The following is a 13,715-nucleotide window of genomic DNA, read 5'->3' as shown; positions in this document are numbered from 1 at the left end:
GTTTAGAAGGTGACATTTCTATCCTTACCAGAAAAAGCAAGCAAACTTAAATCAATGATTCTTCTTAAATCTATAAAAGAATTGAGGTCACAGTACAAACTGCTGTCTCCAAAATTGGAGACATAGAATAATAGCCAATTTGAAATATTCCTACAATATTCTGTTCTTCTTAACAAGACCTGTCCTCAAAAGATTGTTTCTCAAGAATCGCATGGGGGCAGGGAGGGAAATAGCCAACTTGAGCCCCTCCAGCATTTCTGCCTGACCTAAGTTGAGAGTGTGGGGGAACTTAGATACACTTGTGAGATTCACAGGTCATTTTTCACTGCTCAGAGTCAATGTGTTGTGTTTTCCAAAACCATTTCTCCAACTCTCCAACACCAACTGGGTGGCCTACAGTTCAATTCTAACACTAACCAGAGTTAACACCAGACTCTACAGTTTAAGGGCACAATCCCACAAAATGGCACCCCCATGTCAGATGCCAGCTGCAAATGGGAAGCCCAGGCCTTGGAGGTTCCCTAGAAACAGTCCCGTGTTTGTTAATTCAGTAGAAACACTATTAGAACTAATAAAAGCCCTTTACTTATTATTATTGATTTATTATAAAAGGTATAAGTCAGAAACAGCCAAATGGAAGGGGCATATAAGATAAAGTAGGTGGGGGAGGTAGGGAACCTCCATGCCTTCACCAGATACAACACCCTCCTGCCACACTGAGGTCTTCACCAACTTAGAATCTCTCTGAATCCTGAGGTTTAGGAATTTTGATGGAGTTTCCTTACATAGACAGGCATGACTGATGAAATCATTGGTGGTTGGTGAATAACTCAATCTCTAGCTCCTTCCCACTCCCCAGAGGTTGGGGGCTGGGGTGAAAGTTCTAAGCCTCTAATCAAATCTTGGTCTTCCTGGTGACCAACCCCAATCCTGAAGCTATCTAGGGGCTTAGAAAAAGTCACCTCTTTGAATATAAGATGCTTCTATCACCTTTCTCATTCAAAAAGTCCAAGGAGGGGCACCTGGGTGGCTCAGTCAGTTAAGCATCTGCCTTCGGCTCAGGTCATGATCCCAGGGTGCTAGAATCGAGCCCCACATCAGGCTCTCTGCTCAATGGGGAGCCTGTTTCTCCCTCTCTCTCTGCCTGCTGCTCCCCCTGCTTGTGCTCTGTCTCTGTCAAATAAATAAATAAAATCTTAAAAAAAAAAGTCCAAGGACTTAGGTGGTCTTTACTAGGAACTATGGACAAAAAATAGACATTTGTGGGGAGTGCCTGGCTGACTCAGTTGGTGGAGCACATGACTCTTGATCTTGGGGCTGTGAGTTCAAGCCCCACGTTGGGTATGGAGCCTACTTAAAAATTTTTTTTAAAAACCAGACCTTTTTCTTATTATATCAAAGGTCACAGCTCAGAGACACATGCTCATTAAAATACTGAGACTAAATCAAGACTATAGAACACTTCCTCTCCATCCACAACATTCCATCAGGATGACCCCCATTTAATAACAGTGCAATAAATTGAAAGAAACATACATTTCATACTTATTTTGAGAAGTCTCTATAGTATACCCCAAAATGACATGGATGACAAAAGCAAGGACGCCTGAGGGTATTTTAGCCTTTGACAGCTGCAGATAGTAAACATAGCCTAAACCCTAATCAGATAAACATGAACCCTCAAGCTAAGGATCTATTTACCTCAGTTCTTTTTTCACAGTACATTATGACTGGCATTCAACACCAACAACAAAAATATTAAAATACACAGTTTAAAGAAATAATACAAGTAAAAGCACTTGATTCAGATGTAGCAAATATGTTGCAATTATTAGACAAGAGATGTAAAGCAACCATGATTACTATGCTAAGTACTTTAATGGAAATAGTGGATAACGTGCAAAAACAGAGAGGTAGGTACTTTACTCAGAGATGGAAACTAAGAACAAAAAGAAATATGCAAAAAATGAAAAAACAAAACAATAGGAGAAAAATGAAGAATTCCTTTGGGGGCCTCATCAATACAGTGAAAATGTGATGAAAGATTCAGTGAGCTTGAGGAAAGGTAAACAGAACCTTCCAAAACTAAAATGCAAAGAGAATAAACAAAAAGGCAAAACAAATCTAAGAAATTTGGGACAATTACATAAAGTGTAACATAACATAATTGGACAACATGAAGGAGAAGAAAAACAGAAAGGAACAGGAGATATAAGTGAAACAATAATGACTAAGATATTCCCAAATTAATGTTAGACACCAAACTACAGATCCAGGAAGCTCAGAGATTACCAAAGAAGACAAAAGCCTAAAAATGCACCCCTAGAAATGTCATATTCAAAGTTGAGGAAAAAAGACAAAAGAAAATCTTGAAGAAACTAGGGGGAGAAAACTTAGTTATATAGAAAGAAAGAAAAGAATTAAGTCAGACTTCTTTTCAGAAACCATGCAAGCAGGAAGAAAGTTTTGTTAAATAAAGTGTTGAAAGAGAAAACCCAACTACAATTTTGTATCAAACAAAATAATCCTCCAAAAGAGAGGGAAAAAAAGACTTTCTGAGACAAACAAAACTTGAGGGAATTTGTCACCAGTAAAACCTGCTTCCCAAGAAATGTTAAAAGAAACTCATCAGGAAGGAGGTAATAATAAAGAAGGGGAGGGTGTCAGAGAAGGAATCAACGAAGGTAAAATACAATGATTCGTTTTTGCTATTTTTATTTAATCTGACGACATTCTGTTCAAAGTCATAATAGCAATGTTTTCAGTAATTATAGCTTATAGATAAACAAAATGAATGACCACAATGTTACAAGGGACAGGGAGGGAGGAATTGTGAAATTCCTCACAATGAAAGAATCCGTGAACTTGAAGATCAGTCATTTGAAATTTTACAGATGAAATTATACAGATGAAGGAGGAAAAAAGAAAAATGAATGAAAAGGAATGAAGAAAGCTTATGAATTTTAGAGGACACCAGTAAAATAAATAATATGCACATTATAGAAATTTCAAAAAAACAGAGAAAGAAAGCTTATTTAAAGATATAATGGCTGGGGTGCCTGGGTGGCTCAGTTGGTTAAGCGACTGCCTTCGGCTCAGGTCATGATCCTGGAGTCCCAGGATCGAGTCCCACATCGGGCTCCCTGCTCAGCAGGGAGTCTGCTTCTCCCTCTGACCCTCCCCCCTCTCATGTGCTCTCTCTCTCTCTCATTCTCGCTCTCTCAAATAAATAAAATCTTTAAAAAAAAAAAAGATATAATGGCTGGGGGTGCCTGGGTGGTGCAGTGGGTTAAGCATCTGACTCTTGGTTTCGACTCTGTTCTTGGGGTTGTGGGATTGAGCCCCCATCATGCTCCATGCTCAGCATGGAGTCTGCTTGAGATTCTCTCTTCCTCTTCCTTTGCCCCTCCCTCTCATGCTCTCTCGAAAATAAATTAATAAATCTTTAAAAAAAATAAACAGGGATGCCTGGGTGGCCCAATCAGTTAAGCATCTGCCTTCTGTTCAAGTTGTGATCCCAGGGTCCTGGTATCAAGTCCCATATCGGGCTCCTTGCTCAGTGGAGAGCCTGCTTCTCCCTCTGCCTGCCGCTCTCCCTGCTTGTGCTCTTTCTCTCGCTCTCTTGCTCTCTGTCTGACAAAAAAATAAAATCTTTAAAAATAATAATAAACAAATAATGGCTGGAAACTTCCCAAATCTTGGGAGAGATGTGGATACCCACGTACACGAAACTCAAAGACCCCTAAATAGGTTGAACCTAAAGACCTCACAAAGATGCATTAAAAGCAGTTTATCAAAAATCAAAGAAAATTTTGAAAGTAGCAAGAGGAAAGCAAAATATCACATACAAAGAAATCCCAATTAGACTATTAGCCGATTTCTCAACAGAAACCTTGAGGACATGAGACAGTGAAATGATTTATGCTAGGTGCTGAAAAAAGGAAACCGCCAACAAAGAATGATTTACTTGGCAAAGCTATCCTTCAGAAAGGAAGGAAAGAGAAAAACTTTCCCTGATAAACAAAACTAAGGGAATTTCATCACCACTAGATCTTCCTTACAAGATATGCTGGGGGAGAGCCTGCTTCTCCCTCTCCCTCTGCCTGCCACTCTGCCTACTTGTGCTCTCTCTCTATCTCTCTGCAAATAAATAAATAAAATCTTTTTAAAAATGCTATAGGGGGCGCCTGGGCGGCTCAGTCAGTTAACCATCTGCCTTCGGCTCAGGTCATGATCCCAGGGTCCTGGAATGGATCCCCATGTTGTGCTCCCTGCTCAGTGGGGAGTCTACTTCTCCCTCTCCCTCTGCCCCCTATCTCCCCTTGTGCACTCTCTTGCTCTCAAATAAATAAAATCTTTAAAAAAAAAGGAAAGAAATACTATAGGAATTTTATTAAGCTGAAATGGAAGGATACTAGTTAGTACCATGAAAACATATGAAAGCATAAACTATCTGGTCAAAGAAACTAAGAGTTGGTTGTTTGAAAAGATAAACAAAACTGGCAAACCTTTAACTAGACTAAGAAAAAAGAGAAAAAGATTAGGGATGCCTGGGTGGCTCAGTTGGTTGAGCATCTGCCTTCAGCTCAGGTCATGATCTCAGGGTCCTGGGATCGAGTTCCGCATCAGACTCCTTTCTCAGCAGTCTGCTTCTCCCTCTGCCTGCTGCTCCCCCTGCTTGTACTCTCGCTCTCTCTCCCTCTCACTCCCCCTCTAGCTCTCTCTCTGGCAAATAAATAAGTAAAATCTTTAAAAAGAGAGAGAGAAAAGATTAAATTAATAAAATCAGAAATTAAAAAGGAGAAATTATAACTGATAGCACAGAAATACAAAGGATCATAAGAGATTACTATGAATAAGTACATGTCAACAAATTTGATAACCTTCAAGTATTGGATAAATTCTTATAAACCTATAACCTACCAAGACTGAATCATGAAATAGGAAATCAAAAGCTCAGTAATGAGTAAGGAAATTGTATCAGTAATCAAAAAAAACTCCCAACAAAGAAAAGTTCAGGACCAGATGGATTCACTGGTGAATTCTACCACACACTTAAAAAGAAAATTCAAGGGCACCTGGGTGGCTCAGTCGTTAAGCGTCTGCCTTCGGCTCAGGTCATGATCCCAGGGTCCTGGGATCGAGCCCCACATCGGGCTCCCTGCTCAGCAGGAAGCCTGCTTCTCCCTCTCCCACTCCCTCTGCTTGTGTTCCCTCTCTCGGTCTCTCTCTCTCTCTCTCTCTCTCTCTCTGTCAAATAAATAAATAAATAAATAAAATCTTAAAAAAAAAGAAAAAGAAAAAGAAAATTCATACCAATGCTTCTCAAACTCTTGCAACAGAGAGAAAGGAACACTTGCAAAATCATTTTACAAGGCCAGCATTATAATGATAACAAAGTCAGACAAGGACACTCCAAGAAAAGAAAATTACAAGCCAATATCCCTTTGGGAACACAGATGCAAAAATCTTTTACAAAATATTAGGACATCAAATTCAACATCACCATTACAAGGCTTAGACAACATGATCAAGTTAGCTTCATCCCTGGGATGCAAGGATGGTTCAACATATGCAAATCAGTAAATGTGTTACACCAAATTAACAAAATTAAAGATAAAAGTCATATGATCATTTCAACAGATGCAGAAGAGGCATTTGACAAAATTCAACGTCCTTTAATAATGAAATGAAACAAATTAGGTATAGAAAGAATGTACCTCAATACAATAAAAGCCATATATGACAAATGCACAGCTAACATGCTGAATGCAGAAAAGTGACTTCTTGCAGAATGATGGCACCCAGCAAGGAACTGAGGAGAGCATTAAGGTGAGACATACCTACTTGTCCCCTATTTTACATTCATTAACTCCCTATGTTATCAGGGGTAACTTGCTGAAATTTTCTGGAATCCCAAAATAATTATAATTTGAACCCTAGTATTATTTGCATGAAGGTTTCTGAATTAGTGCATTGAAGCTGATGGCAAAATTCAGAATCTCTGTTGTAGAAGCCCCCAAACCCTTTGTCTTTTAACGGGTTTATTTTATTTTATTTTTTAAAAAAGATTTTATTCATTTGAGAGAGAGCACAATCAAGGGGAGCAGTAGGCAGAGGGAGAGGGAGAAGCAGGGCTCGATCTCAGGACCTTGGGATCATGACCTGAGCCGAAGGTAAAGATTTACCCGACTGAGCCACCCAGGCGCCCCTATTTTTTAAAAGGTTTAAACAGTGCCCTGTAATCTTTTTTTTATTGTGTAGATTCCTTTAGTATATTTTGGATTTCCAATTGGGTGAAGTTGTGAACCTTTCTTTCAGTGTTTTTCTCTTTTCTTCTTTCCCTCCTGTCCTTCCCTATTTTTTTTTTTCTTTTTTTGGTCACTGGATGAACTCCAGGGAAGGAAGTGTCCTCTCTACCTTGATATTTATATATTTTTTCCTCCAGAGCGCCTCAAATCCATGCCATCGGGAACAGGAGACTCCCCTGTGACAACAGGTTGCTTTATAGGATTTGAAGATCCTGGAATGACGTCAGTTTAAACAAATACCTTTGCTGTGCCACAGGGAGGCCTTGTGTGTTGGCCTCTAGAACCCTGAAGGTCAGAATCATCGCTGCGGTGGAGGCAGGGCAGCAGCCGTAGAGGTATTTAAGGATCCTGATGAGTCCTTTGGTATTTGGGGTCGGGACTCAGCCTGCATTCTAATGACTGTCTTTCTCCTCTCTTTTTAAATGACAGCTGTTTCAGGGGTGACCCCTTGATATGCCCTCCTCTTGTATAGTCCCAGCCTTTATCTTAGTTTCATTCTAACACACAGATAAATCCCTGCAAACACATCAACCCAGGACCACTGTAAGGAGGGCCCCAATCCCATACTCCTGCTCTGAAAGGCCTAAGAATCCTAGAACTACCACTTCTGGCCAGTTGATTCTAGAACTTAGGCTTGGTAGGGTCACCAAAACAGGGCAGCACAGCACACAACATGAGCTCCCGAGGACTAAGCGGCCGATAGTGCACGCCACCGTCAGGCAGAGCAGGTGAGCGAGTCAGAGTAAGAGAAGACAGACCCATGCGCAGTGGCTTCGTCTGGAAATGCTGTTCACAGCCAAGTGTTAATGGCCACCTGCAGATTTGTGGTTTCTGTGTTAAGACCGATGCCCCGCCCCCCCACCCCTACACCCACACCAAGAGGATAGGAAAAGGAGATCCAGAGGAGGAGAAGTCAGCCTCCCAAATAGCTCTAAAATGGCTTCAGAAAGCAAGGAAAGGAGCCCAGCATGGGTTTTCACTGTGCCTGGGGGTTAAAGAAAAAATATGCAATGACACTTGTCAAAGATAGTAGAGCAGATTTTATTCAGAACCACTGTACCAGGTATAGAGACAATGGCAATGGGATCTCACAATGGGTGAGAAATGAGTTGGGGCTCAACTCAGAATACAGCATGGGCAAGTGGGAGTTTATGGCCAGAGAACAGGGTGGAGGTCAGTGGACGGAAAATTACTAAGAGAAAAATCAGGGGTATGTGGGTTCTGGCTAAAATGACCTAACAGGATTCTTACTGAAGATAGGCTAGGGTGATCCCATTCATCTGGGGGATGATGGGGGGAGGAACTTGGTCATATATCAAGGGTAATCAGATATGGAGGGGGTGGGAATGGGGATGATTCTGGTTCAACTAACTTAGCAGGGTTCTTGCTAAAACTGGATTTAGCAAGGAGCTACCCCGACAGACTTAACGAGAAGGTTCAGGAGCCTGACTCAAGTTTGGTCAAGCAAAGAATCTTTGTCGGGGGTGGGGCCAGGGCAAGAATTCTGCACACAGGGGCTTGTGTGCTTGGAATCTGAAGCCAGTGCCATATAAGGGAGTCTCCAGACTTTCTTGTCTGTTTGTCCAAGTGTGGAGATAAGGGAAAGAGGGAGGGGTGAGGAGTAAGCTGTCAGCAAACATCAAAAGATGTGGAGTCTGGTTGTTCATTACAAGGACACACATGGGTAAGAAAAATATGCATTTGAAATGGTTTGGTTTCTATATAAAGAAACACTAACTGTTGGCACAAAGCTTACGAAATTATCAACACTGTGTATTTGAAGATGGCTGGAATTTTAGCACTGGAAGTGAGCGGGATGTCTGGGCAGTGAGTTTTCTTAAGTTAGATTTTATCTCATGGATTTGATTTACTTCAAATAAACAGAAGTTTGTATACACCACATTTTACTATTTAGCAATCTTTATTTAATTTTAACTTTTGTACATAGGAAACCATTCTCGGATTTAATTCCTTTTTCTTTTTTTTAAGATTTTATTTCTAAGTAATTTCTACACCCAGTGTGGGGGCTCGGACCCACAACCTTGAGATCAAGAGTCCCGTGCTCCACCGATCGAGCCAGCCAGGTGTCCCAGAATTAATTCCTTTAAACACTAACAGTTACAAAAATGAAAACCATAGAAAGTGTATATTTTCAAATCTTTTTCTAACTAGAAGGACATGTGGTGTCATAATTTGTCCTTCCCCTAGTTCAGCCTGGGGCTATTTTCAGAAATCAGTAGCATCTTCTAATGCAACAGGGGTTTGAGCTTAATTCCTTAAACGTACTGGATTTTCAAAGACTTAGTAAGCTACGAGTAGCTTTCCTCATGTCAATTAAAATAGGAATTCACTTTCTTGGGGTGCCTGGGTGGCTCAGTCGTTAGGCACCTGCCTTCGGCTCAGGTCATGATCCCAGGGTCCTGGGACCAAGCCCCGTATCGGGTGCCCTGTTGAGCGGGAAGCCTGCTTCTCCTGCTCACAGACCCCCTGCTTGTGTTCCCTCTCTCACTATCTCTCTCTCTGTGTCAAACAAATAAATAAAATCTTAAAAAAAAAGAATTCACTTTCTTTACCCTTTTAAATGTCAGAGTCCTCTAGAGACATGCACATACAAGCACTGATGTAAAAATGAAAACATGTACCTGAAAACTTAAGCACATTCATCTCAAATCTTGAAGTTCTTTTCCCTAAAAGGAACAAAAATTCTTTTTAGTTCCATCATTTTCTTGCCTTACTGCCATCATCTCTCTCAATCAGAGATGATTCCCAAGAGCCTGCTTCGGATTCTCTCCCTCTGCACCTCCCCCCCCTTAAGTAAGTAAATAAATAACAAAGTACTAAGGGAAACAAGAATCAAAGGGCTGCAATACTCAATCCATAAAGGAATCCAGAGAAAAGAAACATAAATATTGGATTCAGCACAGATGAGCAGCCTGCTTCTCATAGGACATCAGGAAGGCCACATTCAGAGAGTTAAACACACTCTAGACTCTCCCAGTGGAGACCAAAGCCCTGGTGTTGGTAGATCCCTGGGAAAGTGGCAGTTTGGCGGGAGGGGGAGAAAGGGACACCTGAGCAGCCACAGGACTGAACCCTGGGAGCCCTGTACGCCCTCCCCTCCCTGGGGCATAACGGAACCCCTCTCTCCCTAAGCCTTCCATTCTCACAAGTGAAGAAACCCTCAGCTGGATTCAGTTTTAGGTTGTTACCTAAATGAACTCCCAAATTCATGAACCTGAACCCAGATACAGAACTCCTGACTTCCACAGACTTTCTCAATACAAACAAATTACACTGAGTGCACCTGAACGGGGATGCAAGGCTCCAAACTATGTCTAGACACAGGCACCAGGTACCACAGTTACCTTGGAAGGGGTAACCTCCCTACCCCTTTGTGCACATGCATCCCCAGCTTTCCAGGCTCTGTAGCTTCTCTTCATATAAAGGCTCCTTAGTGGTGGGTATAAGCAGGTAGGACACCTGCAAAGGCTCCTCAGGAAGAACCAGCCAGGGTCTTGAAGGTATTTCCCATTGCAGGCTCAATGAGGAAGGGGGTGGGGAGTCTAACTTGGGTCACTAATCATAGCCTTCTGCTCCCAGTCACATACCTTTGGACTATATTTATATTTTTAATGACACAAACACAGTATATGAAGAATCTAGGAAAATCACACAAACCGAATGTTTATGTAGAAAAGATGGAAGAAAATTGTTAAGGCCTTTTTCTAGTTCAACAAGAAAATCCACAAGTATTTATTACTTTCAGAAACAATGATAGTAAATAATTATTTCCATGGCAAGAAATTGTCTTATAATCAATCACCGAATACTATAATTGCTGGAATTATATTGGAAATTGCTCCCCTTCCCCCTCGCACACACACACACTCACTCACAAAAAGAACAGACCTCAGACTATTACTACATCTTCTCAGGGTAAGAAAAATGAGAAACAAGAAATTTTAACACATGCGATGTGATATTATTAGTTTTTTTTTCCTGAAATTCACCTTTCTCTTCCTTCTTTGGAAATACTTAATACTGTCTTTCTCAATCTATCGATGAAATACATTTTACATTTACTTGAAAGCTGGAAACTAAAAGTGAATAAATTTTATCAAGGTGACAAACCTAGGCATGGGCAGTGTTGGCAGGACAGATCACCCAGGAAACTTTCAAAAGAGGAACCTCCCCAAAAGGACTTCCCATTGGATGTCTGCGCCCAGGAAAAGATCCTGGAAGGAGAGGCACAGGATTTCATAAAAACGTAGTTCCAGGTGGTTATTCTCTGCTTGCCTCTCATGTAAAATATCCGGACAAAAAATGTAAACGTTTAAAATGAGCTATCCATTGACAGTGTGAAAACGATAAACAATTAAAATACTGCGTCTGTTTGAATTACACCGCGGAGGACAAACAGTTGGTACGGATGCTATGAACTGAAGACAGGAAGTTGGCGTCCGGGGAGGCGGGGCGGGATTTGGAAACAAGCATTTATTGCCAGTCCAAGGAAAGGAAAGGCTGAGGGAGGGACAGGGTCGTGGATTTGACCCTCTGCTGCCCAAACATCGGGAACACTCAGGAGAAAACGGATGCCCCCCGGGAGAAAGGAGGGATTGAGGCCCCCGGACCACAGCACCTCCCTCGCACGAACCCCGGACGAGTCAGGACTGTCCCCCGACAACCCTCCCCGTGGTCACCGCACGATCGGGGGAGACGCGACCGCGCGCAGGGACGGGACAGGACGCCGGGGTCCCGGCTGCCCACCCAGCCCGCACGCCGCGCGCCGGAGGGGACTGAGGTCCGAGCGGCGTCACCGGGGACTCGGCTCCGCAGACTCCGGGGCTCCCGCGGGAGGTCGGGTCTCGCCGCGGCCCGTTGCCAGCCCCTCCGCCCCGTCCTGGCACACCCGGCCCCGCACGCTCACCATTTCCCGGCTTCTCGGTCCGCCGGCATCGTCCCTACGGCTCCCGCAGCCGGTGCAGGTCGCCGCGCGATCGACGCGGCAGCAGAGCCACCTGGGACCGTTAAGCGCAGGTGAGACTTGGCCGCGAGCAAGACCGCAAGCGCCCACGCGGCTGCGGAGCGTCGCCACACCCACCTGCCCCTGCTGCGCCCCTGATTGGACAGCTCGCAAGGACCCGCCCCTCTGCTCCTGAGTGACAACAGGGCGGGAGGTCAGATCGCTGAGGCGCACCGTCTCTGCCGGTGGTCGGGAACCAGTCCCCTCCTTGGACTTTTACTTTTGGACAAAACTTGGTCCAGGCCCTAGAGGGACAGTGGCGTCTTCCTGCAGCTCCCTCTAAACGTGGGGACACGGGTGTGCGCAGGGAGTCCCAGAGTCCGTTCCAGTGAAGCGACGCCCTTGTTCAGAGCAAGAGGGGCGCCTGCCCAGACCATGCCAGGCCAGACAGGAGCTAGAGGGTGTTCTGGGGTTGGCATGACGGCTGGGAAATCAATGTCAGAACTGGAATAAATGCCTAAATTTTGAGATCACTTCTGCGTTACCAAATGTCACTTTCTTCTCTGATCGATATTGTTATCAACTATTTGTCCTCCATGGTGTATTTCGAACAGACTCAATGTTTCAATTGCACAGGACAACATTCAATATCCTGTATGAAATCCATGTGACTCCTCCTTAAGTGTATTTCCTGGGCACAAACATCCTATGGGAAGTCTTTTGGTGGAGTTTCCTCTTTGAAACTTTTCTGGGTGATCTGTCCTGTTCGCACTGCCCACCCTGGGTTTGTCACTTTGAAAAGATGTACTAATTTATTTCTCCTTTTCCAATAGGGATAAAATTTATTTAATTAGTAGAGCTTGAAAGAAAGTATGAGATATTTCCAAAGAGGTAAGAAAGTGGTGAATTTCAGAAAAAAAATAAGATATTCTAATATTACATTCCATTTGTTAAGGATTTTGATTTCACTTTTCCTTCTCCTGAGAGTGTGTTGTAAGTTTCTGAGGCCTATTCTTTAATTCTGGGTGATTTCAAATCTGATTAGACCTGCAGAGTGGAAGTATTCAAGCAGGACTAATATCTGCAAAACAATGTCTTGCCATGAAAAATAATTAACTGATATCTTTCTTTCCCCAAGAGGAATAGATATTTGGGGTTTTCTGGTTGAACTAGTAAATGTGCATTACAGTTTCTTTCCTCCTTTCCACATAAACACTGAGTTTGAGTGATTTTGTTCAAACACTTGGTTTGTGTTGTTTAAAATATAATGGTGGTCCCAAGCAACTCAGTGGGGCATAGACCCCTGTGGTCAATGACCCAAGTAAGGCTGTTCGAATCACTGCTTTCAATTCCTAAGAGAGAATTGCTAGCTTAGAGGATAACTCGGTCTGTAGTTTTTGGGGAATTGTTATGTTGTTTTTCATACCATCAACATAATTTTATATTCTCAGCAATAGTGCAACAAGGGTTCCAAAGAGTATTTTCATTTTCTTGATAGTGTCCTTTAAGAACAAAAATCATTAATTTGATGATGATGAAGCCTATTTCTTTCCCATTCTTGCTCTTGGTGTCTAAGCTACCAATTCTTTGCCAATACAAGTCAAGAATTGTTTCCTATGTTTTATGTGTGTTATAATTTACTCTTACATTTAGGTCTTTATCCTTTCTGTTAAATTATTGTATGTGGTGTCCCATAAGGATAAAACCTCTTTCCTTTGCATATAGCTATCCAGTTGACCTAGCCAAATTTATGAAGAGAATATTCTTTTTTGTTCTGTTTTAGAGCGGGAGAGGCAGGGAGGAGGGGCAGAGGGAGGAGAGAGAGAATCTTAATCAGGCTCCATGCCCAGCATGGAGCCCAACATGAGGCCGATCTCATAACCCTGAGATCATGACGTGAGCCAAAATCAAGAGTCAGATGCTAAGTTGACTGAGCCACCAGGCACCCCTGAAAAGAATATTCTTGCCCTATTCTTGGCTTTTTTTCCCCTTAAAAATCAGTTGACTATAGATGTATGGGTTTACTTCTCAAATCTTTTTTTAAAAAAGATTTTATTAATTTATTTGAGAGAGAGAGAACATGGGGGGGGTGGAGAGGTAGAGGAGAGAGAGAAGCCCCACTGAGCAGGGAGGCTGATGTGGGGCTTGATCCCAGGACCCTGAGATCAGGAACTGAGCCAAAGGCAGACGCTTAACCAACTAAGCCACCCAGGCGCCCCTATTTTTCAAATCTTAATCTACCAGTAGTACCACTCTTTCTCTCTCTCTCTTTTAAAAGATTTTATTTACTTATTTTGACAGAGAGTGCACAAGCAGGGAGAACAGCAGGCAGAGGGAGAGGGAGAAGCAGGTTCCCCACCCAGGAGAGAGCCTGATGTGGGGCTCAATCCAAGGATCCCGGGATCATGACCTGAGCTGAAGGCAAACGTTTAACTGACTGT

General features: G+C 42.8%; 1 protein-coding gene across 3 annotated transcripts in view; it reads right to left on the bottom strand.

The window, feature by feature from the left end:
- Window positions 1-11,795, bottom strand: part of LOC112816678 (uncharacterized) — a 35,132-nt gene extending 23,337 nt beyond the window's left edge. For 2 of the 3 annotated variants that reach the window (XM_073887642.1, XM_025863323.2), the window contains exons 1-2: window positions 11,239-11,795; window positions 8,954-8,998 (exon numbers count right to left, since the gene is read on the bottom strand). Coding sequence is in view for 1 of the 3 variants with exons in the window: in XM_025863323.2 (XP_025719108.1) it covers window positions 8,954-8,971 (18 nt within the window). In the remaining 2 variants the exon portion in view is untranslated. Of the gene's footprint in view, window positions 1-8,953; window positions 8,999-11,238 lie in introns of those variants that run through there. The other variant, XM_073887643.1, reaches the window with a different exon arrangement.
- Between the last annotated feature and the right edge of the window lie 1,920 nt (window positions 11,796-13,715).

This window comes from Callorhinus ursinus, unplaced genomic scaffold (genome assembly GCF_003265705.2).
Source record: "Callorhinus ursinus isolate GAN/ISIS: 27379988/994484 unplaced genomic scaffold, GSC_fseal_2.0 scaffold82, whole genome shotgun sequence".
In the NCBI taxonomy this organism is placed as follows: domain Eukaryota; kingdom Metazoa; phylum Chordata; class Mammalia; order Carnivora; family Otariidae; genus Callorhinus; species Callorhinus ursinus.
This window is presented reverse-complemented; position numbering and strand designations above follow the sequence as displayed.